The sequence below is a fragment of the Triturus cristatus genome, chromosome 2_2 (genome assembly GCF_964204655.1).
Source record: "Triturus cristatus chromosome 2_2, aTriCri1.1, whole genome shotgun sequence".
Classification (NCBI taxonomy): Eukaryota; Metazoa; Chordata; class Amphibia; order Caudata; family Salamandridae; genus Triturus; species Triturus cristatus.
In genome coordinates, this window is record NC_140582.1 from 677,641,104 (window position 1) to 677,663,920 (window position 22,817).

Genomic DNA, 22,817 nt, shown 5'->3' on the forward strand with positions numbered 1-22,817 from the left:
ATACATGGACTGTTTTTCCTTGAGAAATGTTTTAAGTGTGGAGCTGGTTTTGTATGGAACCTTGAAAAACTGCAAATAACTAAAATTTGCTTACTTACCTTTTCTCTAGGAAATGTCCCAGAGTGATATCTAGGTGTATCACACCCAGTAGAAAAAGTAATCCAGAAAGCAATCTGTAAAGTAATCAAAGAGTGAATTCCACTTTATTTAAAAGATTTACAAACCTGTAACAAAGTCATTTTCATTTAGCTTGCTCATATTGTTCAACCGGCCTTGATAAATATCAAATACACTTACCTGTGCCCGGCTTGCTTGGTTCTAGGAAATAAATACAACTAAATATTATTTTTATACAAATCAAATTGGTCGGAGTTCAGTCTTTGAGTGTGTGACATCATTTGCTGATTGAGTGTTTACAACACATGCTTAACACTACCCTCTGATAAAGACTTACTGCTCACCCACACAACTACAAATAGAGAGTAAGGTGCTATCTACTTTTACCTCTGCCTAGCTTTGGGGTTCCACTGGACTCTGTGCATACCATACCTTATTTTGGTATAGTATACACAGAGCCAGCTTCCTACAGGGTGCAGTTATTGTACTCCTTCTTGGTGCCAAGAAGGGAAGCGCTAGCCAATCAAAGGTCTGCCACTTTCAAAATTTAGAGCCATTCTCATATCTTGCAGCACAAGATTTACAATGTCTACAGTTTCTGAGCAGAGTGTCAAGTCTGGTATTTTCTGACTGATCCTAGGCGTGTTCTGTATTGGGCTCAGGCAAACACACCATCTGTTGCATTGCAGTCTGCCACCTCTTCCAGTTTCCATAAGAAATTGAAACAGCACACCAAATGGTTTGGGGAAATTTAAATCTGGGCAAAAAAATTTACCCTGGAAAAGGAATGGACTTGAGTCCACCTTCCACCTATTAGATACTAAGGTTTCAGGAAGGGCAGGAAAGATGTATGGGCAGCTGGGAATGGCCAAGATGGGTGTAGCCAGTTTACATACAGAAAACAAACATCTGCTGCGTGCACGTGTCCAAACATGCCATCTTTCAACAGCCCACCAGTGGATCACACAACCCATCCCCCATACATGCTCCAGTTATGAGGCGGTCTATTAACTGAGACAAGCCAGATGCAGGACTATAAAAAAAAAGAAAATGTTTAAGTTTAGGCAATCAAAAATTAAACTCTACAGCACCTCAAAAATGAATCTGTGTGTGAAGACTGGCAGAAAAGTGTTGGTAAGCTGCAGATAAAAAAATTCCTTAGACCTAGTGAGTCAGTAAGGAGCAAGGTGTAGAATGTTGTTGAGAACAGTTACTGCATGAAATGGTGAAGTTTCATTTTATTTGTTAGCTCTTCTAGCAGACACTACTTCTTCCCAATCAGGTTGGGGACAAAGGCCAGTATTCCCATTCAGTACATAAGCATCCTTAAAAAGAACCAAGCTCTGAACTGTATTGCATTTAAACCTTTTAGTATGTTGGAAACCAGCATGCAAGGAGGTGGCAAGAGTGGAGAAAAATCCACGTGATGGTGCGAGAAGATGCAAGGAGACACTACCATGTGTTACCCTCAGTCCGTACTCCAGGAGAAATTAGAGTTGCAAAGGAATGCCCTACAGCTGTCAACATGATGGTGCAGCACCTCAGATTTTGAAAAGTCTTCTCCAGGGTAAGTATATGACTTTGATCCTCCTAAAGCGCTAACAATAACAACCCCACTGGAGTGCATATAAAATAGTAGACATTGATCGTACAGGAAACTAAACATCCAAATGTAAATTGAAAACATACCATAGCTCCCAGTTGTATTGGCACAGATGACTGCCCCAAAAAATTCTGGAACATGCTTCTGGATCCTGGAAATAACTTTCTGACAAGCAGTGGTGGGGTCTGTTCCTGAGCTCATATATTCTACTGCTTGGTAACTAATTTATGGAAAAAAGACAGATTACTACATGGTGAATGTTTTAGTTTAATCTTATTATAGTACAGTCAACAACAACAAAAATATCTAATCTAATACTATAGGTGTAAATCCCTTAAGAACAACAACTGCAGGATTGTGTATTCATTGACACCTACTTGGGAAGAATCACATAAGATCTTTGTGTGCTTCAGGGAAGCTGTATATTGTCAGCAATTACAGAGTTTGACAAATCATGATTAAATTAAAAGTCCCTGCTTTCACAGACTTTGTAAAAATTATTTCAGGTGTCACCATGACATACCATAAATGGCATTCAATATACACACCGTGGATGGATTAAAAGGTGAGTAGATCTGCCGGAATTCAAACTTCTGAGCTGTGGTGTCCTGCTTGTCAGGGAAACCTGTAGAGGTCACTGAATTGCAGCGTCATGAGGGATCCCTAGATGCTGGTGGAACCAGATGATGCGTGCTGAGCTTTTAACTACATCTGCTCATGATAGGGGCATACATGTTTATACTGCACTTATAATAAACCCTCTCATAGCCGAGGTCAAGCTACCCGTCTGCATGCTACTTCATCAACTTATTTTACAACGTGACCCACAGGTTGTAAAGAGCTCTAGTCAGTCGCCAAAAGTATTACATTGTCAAGCAGCCTCCCTTAAGCCTTCCAGTATATATTCAGTACTTTTCAGTGATTGCCAACAACTTAGTGATTGGAAAAGGCCTAGTTTATCTTTCATAAGTATACAAACAATATGCAGACCTACTTATAAATACAGAGTGGGAAGCCCACGTTTTTTTTGTAGATATTTTCATGAGGTCGCTCAGTGAATGTGGTACAATTGCCTCTGCCTCAATAATATGTAACACCTATATATTTAGATCTACTGATCAATAACATGGTCTTTGTTTATTCTGTTAACGTACCCTCATTGTATTTTATTTATCCACGTTACACCTTCAGTCTTTGAGTTCACACTGGGAAGAACTCTAGCATTTCACCATTTGGGTGGCCTGAGTCTTTGAGTTCTTTGGGTACCAGTGGAAAAACTGGGATCTTGTGCATCCTCTACTGAACAAGCGGCATCCCTTGTATCTAGATCACTTTGATACTGAAATTCCACTTTTCAGGGAGTTGTTTTCCGTGGTAATATCGGTTTGTAGTACAATTAGGAGCAACATAATGTTTCCAGCAGAGCTGGTCAATAAGAAGCTTGCAAAAAGGCAGTGCTGCGCTTTATGTTGTGATGAACTGTTGGACATCAAGTTCCGAGATTGCATGCTAGTGTACAAACCATCATATATTATGAGAACACATCACTAGCCTCCATGTGCAGGTCAGATGCAGAAATTCAGAAGCCGAATTGAATTCTAAACTGTTACAACACACTTGTCACACAAGAGACATTTTGAGAGACTCCTTGAGGAGGGACTTCTTATGGTCGTGCATATTGTTCTGTATCTTTTAAGGAGTTCTTTTGCTATGTTTCCTTAAAAGAAGCATTTAGTATGTGAATTAGTTTTGTAAATTTACCTTTGACCCTGTCCTCAGGTAGGTCGCCCCCCCAGCCGCCACACGGTCCTCCCGTGACGCTGCCCTCGCTGCTCGCTGGCTAGACCGCCTGCTCCTGCTTGCCTGTGAGTCCGCCACTGTTTCTGCCCTTTGTGCCTCCGTGTCCCTCTCCCCCGTTTTGCCTTCTGTACCCCTTCTCATTGTTGCCTTGTTTTGACCTTTGTGCCCTGTATCCCTCTCCCCGTTTTGCCTTCTGTGCCCCTTCTCATTGTTGCCTTGTTTTGACCTTTGTGCCCCGTAACCCTCTCCCCCGTTTTGCCTTCTGTACCCCTTACCCCCTTTCTCCGCTCGCCTCGGTGTCCATTCCTGCCGCTGCGTCCCTGCGGCCCCGCCCCCCCGCTGTCCCATTTGCCACCCCGCTCCCGCCTCCCAGCTGCTCCTCCCTCCCACAGCCCCTCATATGGAGGCCGCGCAGCGGTGAAGGGAGCGACCTTTGACCCTGTCCTCAGGTAGGTCGCCCCCCCCAGCCGCCACACGGTCCTCCCGTGACACTGCCCTCGCTGGCTAGACCGCCTGCTCCTGCTGGCCTGTGAGTCCGCCACTGTTTCTGCCCTTTGTGCCTGCGTGTCCCTCTCCCCCGTTTTGCCTTCTGTACCCCTTCTCATTGGTACCTTGTTTTGACCTTTGTGCCCCGTATCCCTCTCCCCGTTTAGCCTTCTGTGCCCCTTCTCATTGTTGCCTTGTTTTGACCTTTGTGCTCCGTAACCCTCTCCCCCGTTTTGCCTTCTGTACCCCTTACCCACTTTCCCCGCTCGCCTCGGTGTCCATTCCCGCTGCTGCGTCCCTGCGGCCCCGCCCCCCGCTGTCCCATTCGCCACCCCGCTCCCGCCTCCCAGCTGCTCCTCCCTCCCACAGCCCCTCATATGGAGGCCGCGCAGCATACGCACGCAGTGGGCGCTCCCATGGCACGCCAAAGGCGCGCCTAAGGCAAGCCCGTCCACGCCTGGACCGCGACCAGCGCCAGAACCCCTGGCTCTCGCTGCACCCAGAGGACCCGACTGAGATACAACTCCGCCGCCCTCAACGCACTCAACTCCGAACGACCACCCGACTGCTACCAAGCCACCCCGAGGCGCACCCACGGACCCTTCAGCTGCCAAACCTGCAAATTCACCTGCCTCCGAACCTGCACCTCGCCCGCCAGAACAGGCGCTAACAAAAACCACCTCCAGTGCATCCTGCTCAACACCCCCTCCGTCCACAAGCACGCCGTCAAACTCTGGGACCTCCTCGACACAACAGCGCCGGACGTCACCTACCTCACGGAAACCTGGATGAACGCCTCCTCAGCGCCCGACATCGCCATAGCCATCCCTGACGGCTATAAGATCACCCGGAGGGACCGCGCCAACCGAGCCGGAGGCGGCATCGCCATTGTCTACAGAAACACCATCAGCATCACGACCAACACCGACAACACCCTCACCGCCGCCGAGCTCCTTCACTTCCAGATACACACCGACCCCATGACCACCCTCAGAGGCACCCTCATCTACAGACCCCCGGGACCACGCACACAATTCAGCGAAGCCATCGCAGACTGCATCAGTCCGCTCACCCTCGCCTCCTCCAACTACATCCTACTAGGGGACCTCAACTTCCACCTGGAGAACACCAAGGACAACAACACCACCACCCTGGTAGACAACCTCGCCAACATCGGACTCAAGCAACTGGTCAACACCCCCACCCACTACGCCGGCCACACGCTTGACCCCATCTTCTCCTCCAGCAACCACATCTCCTTCAGCCACACCACCGGACTTCACTGGACCGATCACAGCTGCGTCCACTTCAACTTCAAGAAAACCATGACCCACCACCACCCACAGCAAGCTCCGCGCAGATGCTGGAGCAAGATCACCACTGACCAGCTCACCACCTCCCTGAGCCAAAACCAACCCGCCAACACCACATTCCCCAACGAAGCAGCCCGCAACCTCACACAGTGGATCACCAACTGCGCCGACGCCCTTGCTCCACTGATAAACCCCCCAAGCAACCCCGACAGCAAGAAAGCCTCATAGTTCACCGACGATCTCAAGAACTCCAAGAAATCCTGCCGTACCCTCGAAAAAGCCTGGCGCCACGACCAATCAACACAAAACATGACCGCCCTCAAGAACGCCATCCGCCAACACCACCAACTGATCCGCACCACCAAAAAACATCTTTCAGAGACCGACTGGACAACAATGCCCACAACAGCAAGGAACTCTTCAGCATCGTCAAAGAGCTCTCCAACCCCGGCGCCAGCAACACCGACATCACGCCATCGCAAGACCTCTGCGACTCCCTCGCCACGTTCTTCCACCGCAAGATCGCCAATATACACAACAGCTTTGGCGCCCAGACTACGCACCCATCCACCGAACCAACGCCCCCCACCACCACCTTCTGCACCTGGAACCCCGTCAGCACGGATGACACCACCCACATGATGAACACCATCCACTCCGGCTCCCCAGCCGACCCCTGCCCACACCACATCTTTAACAAAGCCGACTCCATCATTGCACCCCAACTCCGGGACATCATTAACAACTCCTTCGCAGCCGCCACATTCCCGGAGAGCTGGAAGCATGCGGAGATCAGCGCCCTCCTGAAGAAACCCACCGCGGACCCCACAGACCTCAAGAACTTCCACCCCATCTCGCTCCTCCCCTTCCCCGCTAAGGTCATCGAGAAAACAGTCAACAAGCAGCTGACCACCTTCCTCGAGTCAAACAGCTCCCTCGTCCCATCACAGTCCGGATTCCGAGCAAACCACAGCACCGAGACCGCCCTCATCGCAGCCACCAACGACATCAGGACTAGGGGTGGGCGGAATTTGCGAAAGTGACTTTCGCAAATTATCGAGGAAATGTTAAAAATCTCAGCAAACACGTGGAAATATCGCGAAGATGCAGAAGTTTTTTTCCCGCCCGTTCGCGGTATTTTCTGCGTGGTCGCGGCTCGCCAACTTACCCATGCGGTTGCTCGCGGGCGCGGCCATCTTGTTTTCACTTTTCTCGCAGTGCATGATCACGAGAAGAAAGACGTGATCGCGCGACGCAGGACGTTACTGCGGGTGCGAACTGTCACGAGACAGCGCAAATGGCTACCAACAATCCAACATCTCGTGGAGAACGCGACCGGATCGGGAAAACTTGTCGGCGAACGCGGAGATTCAGGTAAGGCGATCGCGCGCGTGTGAGAATGTATTATTTTACAGCGCGAGCAAGAAACAAATTACCGCTAAGCTGCGGAATGCGGAAATTTTGACATTTTCGCGCTCTCCGCGGAACGCGAAAATGTCAAATTATCGCAATTTCGGTGAGCGGAACGGAAATTTAGCCCAGGCCTAATCAGGACCCTGCTTGACAATGGTGAAACTGCCGCCCTCATCCTCCTAGACCTGTCGGCCGCATTTGACACTGTCTGCCACCATACCCTGACAACCCGCCTCCACCACGCCGGGATCCAAGGAAAGGCCCTGGAATGGATCACCTCGTTCCTCTCCGACCGAACTCAGAGAGTCCGGCTCCCGCCCTTCCGCGCAGTGGCCACCAAGATCATCTGCGGTGTACCCCAAGGATCATCGCTCAGCCCTACCCTCTTCAATGTCTACATGAGCCCCCTCGCAGCCATCGCACGCAAACACAACCTCAACATCATCTCCTACGCCGACGACACCCAGCTGATCCTCTCCCTCACCAACGACCCCACCACCGCCAAAGCCAGCCTCCAGGAAGGAATGAAAGAGGTCGCAGAATGGATGAAGCTCAGCCGGCTGAAACTGAACTCAGACAAGACAGAAGTCCTCATCCTCGGACCTTCCCCCTCCGCCTGGGATGACTCCTGGTGGCCCACGGCCCTGGGCACCGCCCCCAAGCCCACGGACCACGCACGCAACCTGGGCTTCATCCTGGACTCCTCCCTCACAATGTCCAAGCAAGTCAACGCCGTCACTTCCTCCTGCTTCAACACCCTCCGCATGCTTAGAAAGATCTTCCGGTGGATCCCCACTGGAACCAGGAAGACGGTCACCCAGGCCCTCTTCACTAGCCGACTGGACTACTGGAACACCCTATACGCTGGGAACACCGCCAAACTACAGAAAAGACTCCAGCGCATACAGAACGCATCGGCACGCCTCATCCTGGACATTCCCCGACACAGCCACATCTCGGCTCACCTGAGAGACCTGCACTGGCTCCCCGTCAGCAAGAGGATCACGTTCAGAATCCTCACCCACGCACACAAGGCTCTCCACGACATGGGCCCCGAATACCTAAACACCCGCCTCACGTTCTACACACCCACCCGCCAGCTCCGCTCCGCCAGCCTCGCCCTCGCCACCATCCCATGGATTTGCAGAACCACCACCGGAGGAAGGTCCTTCTCCTACCTGGCGGCCAAGACGTGGAATTCCCTCCCCACCCACCTACGTCTGACCCAGGACCATCTCTCCTTCAGGAAGCTCCTCAAGACCTGGCTCTTCGAGCAGTAGCGACTCCTCTCTCCCCCCCCCCCCCCCAACAGCAGCTTGAGACCCTCGCGGGTGAGTAGCGCGCTTTATAAATGTTCTGGATTGATTGATTGATTGATTGATTGATATGTGGTTTCACTATATATGAATATGACAAACTATTTTGATGTTGGGAAAATGGCATGGTTGGAGTTTAGACTAAAGATAGCGAATTACTTTGTTGACTGGCATTGTGGTTTGGCACTGGGGCCGGCTGTAGTTGAGGGCCAAAGTTGCTGCTATGGGTTGAGGCGCCAACGTCTGAACTGAATGCCGAATGCCGAATGCCAAGGCAATGTTATCCACTTGATTGGGCCCTCCGAGCATCTGTGAATGGTAGTACGAACTGATGTGTGTGCCCAACTAACGTTCATTTTGATGACTTCCAACAATAATTAGTTGCAACAAGGTGACTTGGAGGCTCTAACTGTGCTGTCTGCTGAATTTCCCCGAGAGGTATGGGGTCACTGATATGGTAACTTATGCTGACCTTCATTCAGCACCTGGGAGTGATCTGTGGAATGTGCAGTGCCAGTGACTAGTTGCTGAAAGGATTGCTATATAGGTAGTTGATTGCCGGATAGCTATGATTTGTGTAGTGGGGAGTCTGGTACCAAGTTTTCAGACCTTGGGCTGCACCACCAGATAAGAGCAACGAGGCCCTCGCGCCTCCTAATAATACCCATAACCCTTCGCTGTGTTCACAGATGGTCTCTGGTACAACTAAGGGCAGACTTGTTTATCCAACGTTGTGTAGCAAACAAAGCGCTTTCCTTGCTGAGGCCTGGTATTCATCTTATAGGACAGGGTTCTTCCCTGAGTCAGTTACAGAACGTCCTGTGGGGCAACATATGGATGCCACCTTAGCAACCTTTTGTAAATCGCTCGTACAATGGGAGCATATTGTTTTGTCTGCTACTGAGACTCTCTGCTGGATACTTTTTGCCCCTTGGAGCATCACAAATGGCTTTTTGGGCTCGGCTTGAGTGGAGGTTCTGAATCCTTCTACTGCTAATCATCTTGGGTCCTGACATTGGCCAGAGGAACTTTCTGATTGGGTAGTGATAATACTTGCAGAGAGGAAGGTTCTGTATCCCTACTGGACGTCCAAGCAGGACACATATGGTTTCCTAATATGTATTGGGTCAAACACTTCGGTTTACTTGAAGTCTCAATAAAGTGAATTTGTTATTGTAACTCAGTTAAACTATTGCCCCAGAGGCCAGGGGACTTTCATGCCCTTCTATAATTGCGTACTGAGCTAATGTATGACACTACTTGGTGACATAGACCATTTTCAATCTTGCATCGCTGGTTTGGACTTGAACACAGTGTTTTTAAAGGTAAACATTTTTGGGAATTTCCTACAGCTCGATGTAACTAGCCAAGCACAGTATTTCAGTTCTATGAATGCGCTTAGACGTACCAACTATGGTAAGAAGACATGATACAGATATCTGAACATCATCGAAAATAATATACGATTAAATATAATAATCAAAGGCACGGAGACATGAACAGGGTTTGGCATAGCTGCCTCAAATCTTTTGAGAAGCACAGCACTCAAGCCGAATCTGACTGGAAATAACTCTGAACTTGATGTATTACATACACATTGCATTGTATTATGATCTTAAATTGCTACTTATGTGGGCCGCTTGTGTGGATTAAAACTATGACTGCTGTTTGTTAGTTTGTATAATTAATACAAATATCTTAAAGAAGTATATATGGAAAACAGGAAACGGATTTGTAGGGTATTATTCAGCAAAGAAAAAATGATGAAGAAATAGTAACAAAGACTTGTCTACTAAATGGTCATCCAGATCTGATTATACAAATCATTGACATAATGAATATTGTTTGCATCTGAAAGAAACACATAGGGATAGATTCCTTACCTCAGAATATTCCCAGGCATCAGACTGGATCCGGAATGTTTCGTCAGTAGTACCCATGCGCGTCGGTAGGTGGCGTTGTGTGGCTCCGCGTCCGTCGTTGGCGTCGTGGTCGCCAAGAAGACGTCGCGGGCGCTACTTAGACGCCGCCCATGAGGGCTGGCGTCAGTTCTTTCTTTTTCCACGCCAGCATGCGCAGATCCGGGATGAGCAGGTACCCTTAGTCATTTTTTGACTAACTTTTTGACGCTCTTTGTCTCCCTTTTTTCTATTGAGTCTTCGACTTCTGGTGCAGTTAGGATGCCCGGTTTTATGTGCTGCTAGGACTGTCACCGCATGATGTCGGTGACGGGTCCGCACCGTGTGTGTCTTTTCTGCCTGGGGCGCGACCACGTCACCAAGTCGTGCCCCGACTGCCGGGCAATGGCGCCGAAGTCTTTGCGGGAGCGGTCCCGAAAGCTGCTGGAGGCCCGGCAGTTGGCTCCGCGCCGTTCAAGGTCTCGGTCCCATGGGAGGTCGAGGGAACGTGCACGGAGTCATCATCATCGGTCTTCCGGTTCCAAGTCTTCTCACTCGGGGTCAGGTAAGGCGAAGCACAAGAAGTCGAAGAAACGTCATCATTCTCTGACTACCCCTCGCCGGTCACACGACGTGGCTGAGGGTGCGGGTGGTGCCTCCCCCATGGCTCCGGCAGAGCCTGTGGTGTCGCCGCTGGTCTACCCGCTCTTTCCAGGTTCGTGGGCGACTCTGGCCCAGATACAGGAGTTCCTGTCGGCCATGGCTTGCCTCTTTGGGCCGTCGAGTCCCGCTGGTGCGCCTTCGGGCCCGCAGTCCCGACCGGGGGTCCTCGCGTTCCATCGCCGGCGCCTCCGGCGTCTTTTCCGGCTCCGGACCCCAGCGCCGCAGGACCCCCGTGGATCCAAGACTGGATCCCGGTCGATGCCGGTTGACCTCATAACACCTCTACCGACGTCAACCCCACCGGCACCACTTCCGATGTTGCCCGCTCCTCGGGACGACATCAACCCCAGTTTCAGCCCCGAAGGGGACGCAGCGGCGGGCCGGCGTCGATCGATGCCGTTCTTGATGTCGCTCGGAGTTTTTTATCCCCATGTCCCTATTCCTTATTTTCAGCCTGTAGAACGGCCTGAGGAGGAAGGAGAGGACAGGGAGGGGTTGGAGGACCCTCTCGCAGCTGATTGAGAGTATGAACAGGACTGGGCAGAGGAATTGGGGGACGCCAGTGGTCTGGATACCTCACCAGACCTTGGCATGCTGTCTCCTCCTACCGTGGCTACGGAGGAGGGTGCTAGTTATGCTGTGGTGTTGCGTAGGGCGGCCGAGGCCCTACACTTCGAGCTCCCTATTGTGGCCGTCAGGCCTAACCTTCTGACAGAAGTGCTTCAGCCAGCAGCTACTTCTGCGGAACCGCTGCTCCCCTTCAATGAAGCACTTTTCAACGTTCTTTTGGGCACCTGGTCCAGGCCCACCACAGGGGCTCCTGTGGATAGGAACGTGGCCCAACGCCATGGCCCGGCTCCGTGTGACCTCATTTTCCTCTCCCAACACCCCACCCCCGAGAGCTTGGTTGTCCAAGCCTCTGCTTCTCTGACCGCCTTCCCTTCCGCACCTTTAGATAGGGAATCCAAGAAACTGGATCAGTTTGGGAAGAAGATTTTTTCTTCCGCCAGTACTGCGCTGCGGTCTGTGAGCACTGCATGCCTCTTCGGCTGTTATTCCCACTGTGTGTGGAATATGGTGGAGAAGGTGGTGCCCCAGTGTCCGGAGGAGGCCCGAACAGCTCTCTCCAAGGCTGTTACAGAGGGGAGAGATGCAGCAAAATTCATGATCCGTTGTGGCCTAGACACCGCCGACTCACTGGGCAGATCGATTGCAATGACGGTGGCGAACCGATGCCACACCTGGTTGCGGACAACTGTATTTTCGGTGTATGTCCAAACAACACTTATGGACATGCCCTTTGATGGCCGTCTCCTCTTTGTCAACAAAGCAGACCACACGTTGGAGAGTTTCAAGGACTCACAGGCTACGGCCAAGTCCTTAGGACTCTCAGCAGTCCGCCCTCCTCCGACATCTGCTTTTCGCTCCTTTCGTGGTACCGGAAGGGGCGACCCACAGCGTTCGCAACAGGGCCACAAGCCTGTGCAGCAACAATCCCAGCGCAGACGTGGGTTCCGCTGTGGCGGACCAAGGGGCCAGCGGGCGGGTCAGTCGACCTCCACCTTCCTAGTCCAAACTTTCAGGCCCATCAAACGCCAGTGGACGGCAGGATTCGCCATCACCTTCCCCACTGGGGCACCATCACATCGGACAGGTGGGTTTTATAGATAATCCGAAGGGGCTACTCCCTCCCCTTCGAGACTACTCCTCCAGCCATGCCAACTCAGTACCACCGCATGACGGGGGATCACTCGGTGCTTCTTCAGCAGGAAGTTGTGGCCTTCTTGGCCAAGAGGACCATCGAGCATGTTCCGATGCCAGAAGTAGGTTGTGGTTGTTATTCCCACTACTTTCTGTTGCCAAGGAAGGGCAAGAACCTGCGTCCTATCTTAGACCTCCGGAACGTCAATCACTTCCTCCGCAAAGAGAAGTTCAAGATGCTCACTTTGGCTCAGGTATTGTCTGCTCTCGACCCACAAGACTGGATGGTAGCGCTGGACTTGCAGGATGCTTACTTCTACATCCCAGTCCTGCGGGCCCACCGGCGTTACCTGCGGTTCACGGTAGGCCACAAGCACTTTCAGTTCACCATGCTCCCTTTTGGCCTTACCAGCACCCCTTGGGTGTTCACGAAAGTGATGGCGGTGGTTGCAGCCCATCTGCGCAGATCAGGGGTTTCAGTCTTCCCCTATCTCGACGACTGGTTGTTGAAGGAGGGCTCGCCATTAGACAGTCGTCTCCCACCTTCAGACTACGGCTGACCTCCTGCATTTGCTGGGGTTCTCCATCAATATGCTGAATTTGCACCCGATTCCATCTCAGCAGCTTCTCTTCATCGGAGCGGTTCTGGACACGGCGCAGTTTCGGGTCTATCCTCCCAAATAGCGAGTCCGGGATATTCGGGCTCTGATTCTGATCTTACAGCCCTTGTCCCAGGTTTCGGTCAGGGTGACCCTGAGGCTGCTGGGCCATATGCATCCTGCTGATCGATCATGCCAGATGGCATATGCGGGCTCTGCAGTGGGACCTGAAGTTCCAGTGGGCGCAGCATCAGGGGAACCTGTCCGATGACGTCCAGATCTAGGAGCGCACTGCAAGACAGTTGCAGTGGTGGCTCATGGACCGGCGTTGGGTCGACGGCAGATCCCTCTCCCTTCCCCAACCGGAGTTCACAGTGGTGACGGATGCGTCCCTCCTGGGATGGGGCGGCCACATGAGAGAGGCGGAGATCAGAGGCCTCTGGTCTCCGGCGGAGTCTAAGCTCCATATCAACCTTCTGGTGCTTCGGGCAATCAGACTTGCACTGAAGGCATTCCTTCCCTCTGTCAAGGGGAGAGTAGTGCAGCTGTTCACAGACAACACCACCGCCATGTGGTACTGCAACAAGCAAGGCGGGGTGGGGTCATGGGCCCTTTGTCAGGAGGTTCTGCGCCTCTGGACATGGCTGGAACATCAGGGCATTTTCCTGGTGGTTCAACACCTGGCAGGTTCTCTGAACGCCAGGGCGGACGAACTCAGCCGCAGGTGCATGATGGATCACGAATGGCGTCTTCACTCGGAGGTGGCGCAAGGTCTCTTTCAGAAATACGGAGAGCCTTGGTTAGATCTATTCGCCACCGAAGAGAACGCGCAATGTCATCAGTTCTGCGCGTTGGAATTTCCAAGGCGGCACTCCCTCAGCGACGCTTTTTGTCGCGATTGGAGTTGCGGCCTGTTGTACACCTTTCCGCCTTCTGCCCAGAGTGCTGAAGAAGATCGGGTGCGACCGGGCACAAGTCATCCTTGTGGCCCCGGACTGGGCTCGAAGAGTATGGTATCCCGAGCTACTCAGTATGAGCATCGATCCCCCGATCCGACTCCCTCTTCGGGAGAATCTTCTGTCGCAGCAGTACCATGAGTGAGGTACCATTTTTATCAGAAGACTTTGGGGAAGGTGGGGTGGGTGAACTTTTGTGGAGCCACGCAGATTCCAGAACTTTTCATCACAGAAATGTGAGAAAAATGTATATTTTTTTACGAAGATTTAGGTCCGGAAGGGATCCTGGGTAAAAGAACCTAGTATGAGTCAGTCAAGTCACCCTGTCCTGGATTCCCCTGGGTGTCTAGTTTAAAAAAATGTATAGGTTTGCTAGGTTTCTCTAGGTGCTGACTGAGGTAGGGTTCAAAATCCACAGCTAGGCACTTTGCAAAAAAAGGGTCAGTTTTCACTGTAAAAATGTGTTGTGTCCACGTTGCGTTTTGGGCCGTTTCCTTTCACGGGCACAAGGCCTACCCACACAAGTGAGGTACTATTTTTATCGGGAGACCTAGGGGAATACAGGATTGTAGAGCAACTGTTATTACCTATAGACTTTCTATGCATTTCTGCCTTCCAAGTGTAAGACCATGTGTAAAAAAATAAGTCGCTTTGAAAAATGTCCTATAATTCACATGCTCGTATGGGTATCCACAATTTCGGAGATGTGCAAATAACTACTGCTTCTAAACATTATATTTTCTTACCATTTCGGAAATACATAGGTGTCCTTGATATCTATTTTTCACTCTTTATATTTTACCAAATGCATTGTTATATACCCGGTACACAATGAAAAACCATTTCAAGACGCAGCTCAGTTATTGGTTCTGGGTTCCTCGGGTTCTTGGTGAACTTACAAGTCCTATATATCCCAACAACCAGAAGGGTGCAGCGGATGTAACAGTATATTGCTTTAAAAAAATCTGTCAGACTGATTAGAAGTTACAGGTGAAAACGTTGGCACAAATGGCTGTTTTTTTCATCAACTCATTTTCAATTTTTCTTATTTTCAATTGTTAGTTTCTATAATTAAAAAAACCTTGAAGGATCTACACATATGACCCCTTGCTGAATTCCGAATTTTGTCTACTTTTCAGAAATGTGTAGCTTTCCGGGATCTATTATTGCTTTCACACCCATTTCTAACACTAACTGGAAGGTGGTTGAAAGCACAAAAGGTAGCAAAAATAGGCTATGTTTCAGTAAAATGCCAAAACTGTGTAAAAAAACTTGTTTTTTTGACAAAAGTCTACCTGTCCCTGAAAGCTGGGAAGATGGTAATTTCAGCACCACAAAGCCTTGTTGATATAATTTGCATGGAAAAGAGACACACGCTTTCTTCTGCAGCACTTTTTCCAAATTGTTTCCCCCTAAAAAAACACAAAATTTAGCTGTATTTTGGCCCTGGGTACCTAAAAAATCCCCATGATGTTGGAAGAAAGGGACGCAAATTTGGCGTGGATACCTTATGTGGACAAAAAGTTACAGGGGCCTATGTGCGAACTATACCAAATAGCCCCAAAAAAAGGCTTAGCACAGGGGGGAAAAGGCCTAGCAGCGAAACGGTTAAAGCTGTTGACTGCATGGTCATTCAGGTCATTCCAGTGGAGGTTTAAGTCCCCAAGGAAGATCTAGGTCACTTGAAGGTCATCATTGGTTGAGAGGACTTCCTTTATTTGTTCAATGAAAGGCAAATACATATTTTGCATTTAGCTTTTTCTTCTAAGTAGTATTCTTTCCTCCAAATCCGCTCCTGTTTTCTACAGGCTTGAGGCACAACTTCCGTGTAGAAGCTAATCATACTACTAAGTCTACCATGTAACAAGATGAAGCGACATGATAATTTGGATTACCTGAAATAAAAGGAGTAAAATGTGAAAAGATTTGGTACATTCAACTTCCTTAAGTTTGTTAAACACGTAGTTCCAGGACAGACCACGATTCGGGCTGCACGCTAGTAATGTTGAATTTATGGATGAACTGTGAATATTTAAAATACACGGAGTGCACTTGTCTAAACCTCTTTCAATGTTCCATATTTTCAAAATATGTAGGCAAGTAGTCAGCTAGTGTTTAAGTAAGACTGCCTGTTCTTTATCCATGTCCAAGTTTTGAAGGTGCAGTGAAGGGGCGCCGTTAGATAGTAGTATAATATCAAACACGACCGCACGCATAATGGTCAGTCCAAGCTAACTGCAGGGAGTCAATTACTTTCACTTGAGGGTTGCTAGTAAACAACCCATGAATGATTAAATGAGAAATGTATAATGTGCAAACACCTGCCCAAGGGCGTCTTTGTGCTAAATAGACGGGTATGGCTACAGAAATGGTTAACCTTGTAGAGACTATTGATACCTTAAGGGAAAAACTCCGCTCCAAATCTTGAGAGAATAGCCAGGTTTTCAAGACTTTTCTAAAAATAGTGAGGGAGCAGCTTTGAGTTCCAAAGGTAGGCTATTCCAGATCATAGCTGTGGTCCTAAAGAAGCACTTTCCGCCCCAGGTTGTTCCCCTGAAGGGAAGGACTACATGGTTCATAGCTGACCCTGATCGTATGGTCCTCCCTGGGATATGCCATTTGAGCTAATCTTTGAACTGAGATGGCCTTAGTCCCTGCAATGATTTGTAGGCCAGACAGAGTGCTTTAAACCTAATACATTGTTTGACTCAAAGCCAGTGAACTTACCTAATGGCTCCTCTAGATGATTCAAATTTAGGATTATTATTATTATTTTTTAAATCGAGACGCCACATTCTGCAATGTCTGAAGCTTCTTCAAAGATCCTACTGATAGATTTAGATATAGGCTATTACAGCATTCAAGTCTTGAAAGTACAAGCAAGATGATTACTGTTTTTAGAAGATCTGACAGCAAGAATATTTCAATTTGTTTAACGAGCCTCAAGGAAAAAAAGGAGGCAGATAAAACTTGTTCACTGGATCTTTGAGCTTCAGTTTCCCATCAAGCAGAAATCCAAAATGTTTCACTTTGAATACTGGTTCTGGGAGAGAGCCCATTTCAGGAGGCCACGATTCGGGCGTCCAAAATGATGGATGATTACCAAAAAGGATAACCTCGGTTTTCGCTGAGTTTAGCTTCAGGCAATTATTATCCATCCATTTACTAATATCGCTCATGCAGGTTCTAAAGGCGTGACCCAAGTTATTCTCGTGTTTCACGAGTGACACCACAATTTGTGTGTCAACTGCGTAAGAGGCTAGGGAAAGACCAGATGTTTAATGAGTTTAGCTAGCGGCGTGACCTATAGATTGATCTTGGGCTCAGTGAGGAGCCCTGTGGGACTCTGCAAGGCAGGGAGAAGGGCTTGGAGGTTGACTTACCTAGTACCACTCTCTGTTGCCTGTTCACTAGGAAGCAGATTAAGTGCAGTACCCTCTATTCCCAGCTTCTGCATACGGTCAACCAAAATATCATGGTTGACCGTATCGAACACCATGGAGAGATCCAATAAAATCAAAGCTGCAGTCCCTCCTCTATCCAGAGTTTCTCGAAATTCCTCAGTGGCTACCACCAAGGCGGATTCTGTGCTATGATTTTTTCTGAACCTGAATTGGGTGTCATCCAACAGACGGTTCTCTTCAATATATTCAGATAGCTGCTCATTTATTAATTTCTCCACCAACTTAGCGGCAAAAGGAAGTCTGGAAATTGGGCGATCGTTATTCAAGTACAGGGCGTTAAGATTATCCTTTTAAGAAGAGGCAGAACAGAGGCAGATTTCCAGTGCACGGGAAAAGCACCCTCCGTAAACATTATATTGAAAATCTGCACAAGATGTTGTGCCACTTGCACTGGGATCATATGCATTATTTTTGGCAGACCTGGTAGACTAAAGGGATTTAACTCCTGAGCTGTTCTTCAGAAGGTACCTTAAAAGCCGAAAACCTAGATTAACCCATCACTGTATTTGGAATTTGAACCTCTGACTGTATAGATGTCCTGCCTGCAGAAAATGTACAAATAATTGCTACTTTCTCTTGAAAAAAGCAGGCAAGAACATCACAAAAATCTTGACTATTTACTGCGGAATTAGGATTGACTGGTATTACCAGTTTTTTTATGAACTTAAAAAGGGGTTTCATTAGCATCATATTCTAATTTTATCTGCTCAGAGTAATCAAGCGTTTTAGTAGCTTGGATTCATTTTTTATGTTCCGCTAATTTAAAGTTTGTAGGTTAATCTTTCTTCGGACTCAGTTTTTCCTCCACTTCTGTTCTTGCCTACGACATTGATGTCTTAAAAACCTCATTGTACCACGTCTGGGATACTTTCTTTGTCATAGTTTTTAATTTGCCCGGGGATAGAGCGTCTAAGGCCGAGCCTAACCAAATGGAAAGGTTTTCAACACTCTGATCTAGATTACAGGCCGGTTGCCAGGGTGAAGTTGTAAGTATGGCTTCCAACTCAGCCGGCTGAATTCTGTGCCAGGCTCTTCCTGGAGTTTGTTGAACTACAGGTCTGTGCGATGATGTCTCCAGAATTTTTATCTGCCTTTTAACTGCCCAGTGTTCAGACCATGTGAGCAGAAGAGAAGGTAGTATATTAATGGAGGGATGATTAGAAAAGAAAGCGTCTAACATATGTCCAGCCCTTTGCGTCGGTCCTCTGGATAATAAAGATAGTCCGAGACCGTTTATAATATCAATCAGTTTTGTGGAGTCCGAATTAGTCTCCTTTTCCAGATGAAAATTAAAGTCATCCAACACTGAGAAGTTGGAGCTGAATATGGATGATTCAAGGGTCACACTGAGCTTATCCGCAAATCCGGCTCTGGGACCTGGCGGGCAGTAGATTAACAATTTAAAGGGCTCTATGTTGGACAATTGCACAGGAAATACTAAGGCGTCAAAGTCAGACGCTGTTGAAGGTGTAAGGAATATGCTACTTACCAGTATGCATCTGTTCTTGGCATGTAGAGCTGCAGAGCCACACACTTAGGATAAGATCGCCATCTGGTGGGCTTGGATGATTGCAGGTTGTTGTTGTCTTCGGAAGAAGCCTTTTGGTCACGAGATAGGGGACTCCTCCTCTGGACAACAGTGCGCATGGGCATCCACTCCATCCTCAGATTGTTTTTCGCCATGATGGGAAATGATGGTGTATAGAATAAAGAGAAAGGATGTCCATGTGTAATGTCTAATTAAGACAATGTTGGAACAGATACAGGTCCCGGGGAGGTGGGTGGGCGTGTGTGGCTCTGCAGCTCTACATGCCAAGAACAGATGCATACTGGTAAGTAGCATATTCCGTTCGAGGCATATGAGCTGCAGATCACACACTTAGGATAGACTATATAGCAGCGTCTCCCCTAGCGGTGGTCACCTGTATCTGTTGCAGCAGTTTGGAATAGAGTTTTTAGGACAGCTTGGCCTACGGAAGCTTGTTGTTTGGATTGCACATCAACACAGTAATGTTTAGTGAAGGTGTGTGTGGTAGACCATGTGGTTGCTTTGCAAATATCTTCTAAGGGAATGTTCCCTAAGAATGCCATGGAAGCCCCTATTTTACGTGTGGAGTGCGCTCTAGGGGGAACTGTAAGAGTGCGTTTAGCTTTTTGGTAACATATTTGGATACATTTAACTATCCACCTGGCTATACCTGATTTTGAAATGGGGTTGCCTTTATGTGGTGGGGAGAAAGCAACAAACAGTTGTTTGGTTTTGCGAAAAGCTTTGGTTCTGTCGATGTAATAAAGCAAGGCTCTTTTAACATCTAAGGTATGAAGGGCTCTCTCAGCTACTGAGTCTGGATTAGGGAAGAAGACTGGCAGCTCGACTGATTGGTTAAGATGGAAAGGGGAAATGACTTTTGGTAGGAATTTTGGGTTTGTCCTAAGAACCACTTTGTTACGATGTAGTTGTAGAAATGGTTTTTCAATAGTTAACCCCTTCCATGCCCATGACGGAACGGTTCCGTCATGAGCATCGGTTGCGCTGTGCTCATGACGGAACCGTTCCGTCATGGGCCCGCCCGCGCTCGAACCCTTCAGCACCGCGGGGGAATTCCCGCAGCGCTGAAGGGGTTAAGGCCTGTATCTCACTTACCCTTCGCAGGGATGTGATTCCGATAAGGAAAGCCACTTTCCATGTAAGGAATTGCAGTTCGCATTTATGCATAGGCTCAAATGGAGGGCCCATGAGCCTTGTTAGAACAATATTTAGATTCCACACTGGGGAAGGTGGTAATGTTGGAGGAATAATTCTTTTGAGACCTTCCATGAAGGCTTTGATAGCTGGTACCTTAAATAGTGACAAGTGTTGTCGATTTTGTAAGTAGGCTGCTAACGCTGCTAGGTGTAGACGTATGGAGGAATACGCTAAATTGCATCTTTGCAAGTGTAGTACATAGCAAATAATGTTTTGGATGGAAGCATCCAGTGGGCGTATATTATTGTTAGTGCAGTAAATGGCAAATCTTTTCCATTTTGCAGCATAACATGCCCTAGTAGTAGGTCTTCTAGCTTCTTTTATGATATTCATACAGTCTGGTGGGAGATTGAGGTAACCGAACTCTAAGACTTCAGGAGCCAGATCGCCAAGTTCAGTTGCTGTGGGTGTCCGATTTCTCCATGGTTCTGGGTTAATAAGGCCGGGGAAAGGCGTAGTTTTTGATGTGGAACTAGCGATAGTTCCAGAAGTGTCGTGAACCAGGGTTGACGTGCCCAAGTGGGAGCTACTAGAATCAGTTTTAGAGACTGTTGTTTGAGCTTGCGTACCACAAATGGAATGAGTGGGAGAGGCGGAAAAGCGTACGCAAATCTGCCTGACCAGTTCATCCATATTGCATTGCCCTTCGACTGTGGGTGTGGAAACCTGGCGGCGAAGGTTGGGCATTTTGCATTTTCGTGTGTGGCGAACAGGTCTATGTCTGGTTGGCCCCATTTTTGGAAGAATGGGAGTAGGACTTTGTGGTGTAATTCCCATTCGTGGATTTGCTGTATCTGTCGACTTAGGAGATCGGCAACCTGGTTGTGAACCCCTGGAAGGTGTTCCGCTAGCAGGTAGATGTTTTGGGGAATTGCCCATCTCCAGATGTTCTGTGCGAGTTGGGACAGTTGGAGAGACTGTGTCCCCCCCCTGTTTTTGTATGTAATACATGGTCGTCATGTTGTCTGTGCGGATGAGGACAGTTTTGTTCCTTAGATGTACCTGAAAGGATTTCAGTGCTAGGAACACCGCTAGAAGTTCTAGGTGATTGATATGGAGCAGTTTTTGTTGAGTGGTCCATCTGCCCTGAGTGGTGTGTTGAAGAAGATGGACTCCCCACCCTGTGAGAGATGCGTCGGTTGTCAGCACGACTTGTGGAAGAGGCTCTAAGAACGGTCGCCCTTTGGACAGGTTGATGGTGTTCCACCATTTCAGTGAGCGAAGTGAGCGACTGTTCACTAACACCAGATCAGTAAGTTGTCCGTGAGCCTAGTTCCACTGTTGTGCTAGACATTCGTGCAAGGGACGCATTTGAAGTCGTGCGTGGGGCACAATGGAGATGCATGACCCCATCATGCCTAACAGTTGCATAAACACTCTTGCTGGAAGAGAGTGTTGAGTTTGAAATTTTAAGATGAGGTTTTGTATGTTGGCTATCCTGGCTGTGCTGGGATAAGCTATGGCCTTGGAAGTATTTATGGTGGCTCCCAGATATTGATGTATGTGGGAGGGTTGCAGTTGAGAATTGGGATAGTTGATGGTAAATCCCAAGTTGTGTAAGGTTTGAATAGTGCGGTGAGTGTGGAGAACGCATTTGTCGAAAGTATTGGCTTTTATGAGCCAATCGTCGAGATACGGGAAGACAAGGATTTGTTGTCTCCTGAGGTGCGCTGCCACAACTGCTAAGCATTTGGTGAATACCCTGGGTGCAGTTGTTACTCCGAATGGGAGGACCGTAAACTGATAGTGCTGTCCATCTACCACAAATCTTAGGTACTTCCTGTGAGCAAGATGCATGGGGATGTGAAAGTATGCGTCCTTGAGGTCCAATGTGGCAAGGAAGTCGTCTTGTTGAAGTAGTGGGAGGACTTGTTGGAGAGTGATCATATGGAAGTGATCTGAGTGTATGTACTGATTTAGTAGTCTGAGGTCGAGTATGGGTCCTAAGGTCTCGTCCTTTTTGGGAATTAGGAAGTATAGAGAATATACTCCTGTACCCTGATGTTGGAGTGGAACTGGTTCTATAGCGTGTTTTTGAAGCAAGGACCGAATTTCTTGTTTGAGGAGTGTAAGATGGTGTGGTGACATTGGACGGTGTTTGGGTGGTATGTGTGGGGGGGTGTTTGTGAGTTCGAGGCAGTAACCAAACTGGATAATTTGTCTTACCCACTATTCTGTTGTAATGGAATTCCAGACAGGTAGGAACTATTGGAGTCTTCCCCCGACCGGAGTGGAATGGTCTGGGGGGAGTGGAGGCAAGTCACTGTTTAGTGGCTGGAGAGGTGAGGGTATTGGTATTGCCCCCAACCTCGGCCCTTGGTGTTGTTTCCCCTATATCCTCCTCTAAAATATCCTCTGTTAGGGGATGTTTGTGCGGAGGTTTTGAAAGTGGAAGAGGTGTCTGTTCCAACATTTTTGGAGGCTCCCCTATAGAAGGAGCGTTGAAAGGAGCCTCGGGGTTGTGGAGACTGTAATGCTCCCATTGATTTAGCAGTCTCGTTATCTTTTTCCATCTTCTCAAGTGCAGTATCTACTGCGGGCCCAAATAGTTGCTCTTGGTTGAATGGTTGACCAAGTATTGTTGTTTGTACTTCCGGCTTGAAGCCTGAAATACGTAGCCATGCATGGCGTCTAAATAGTATGCTTGTGTTGACCGCCCTAGAAGCAGTGTCCGCGGCGTCTAGTGCACATTTGATTGATGCGTTAGATATGAGTCTTCCCTCTTGGATGAGGTCATTGGCC

General features: G+C 48.5%; 1 protein-coding gene across 1 annotated transcript in view; it reads right to left on the bottom strand.

The window, feature by feature from the left end:
* AGA (aspartylglucosaminidase) overlaps window positions 1-22,817 on the bottom strand; it is a 182,938-nt gene that overhangs the window by 8,698 nt on the left and 151,423 nt on the right. The window contains exon 8 of the mRNA XM_085641874.1: window positions 1,807-1,940. Within this exon, the coding sequence (XP_085498000.1) occupies window positions 1,807-1,940 (134 nt within the window). The remainder of the gene's footprint in view (window positions 1-1,806; window positions 1,941-22,817) is intronic.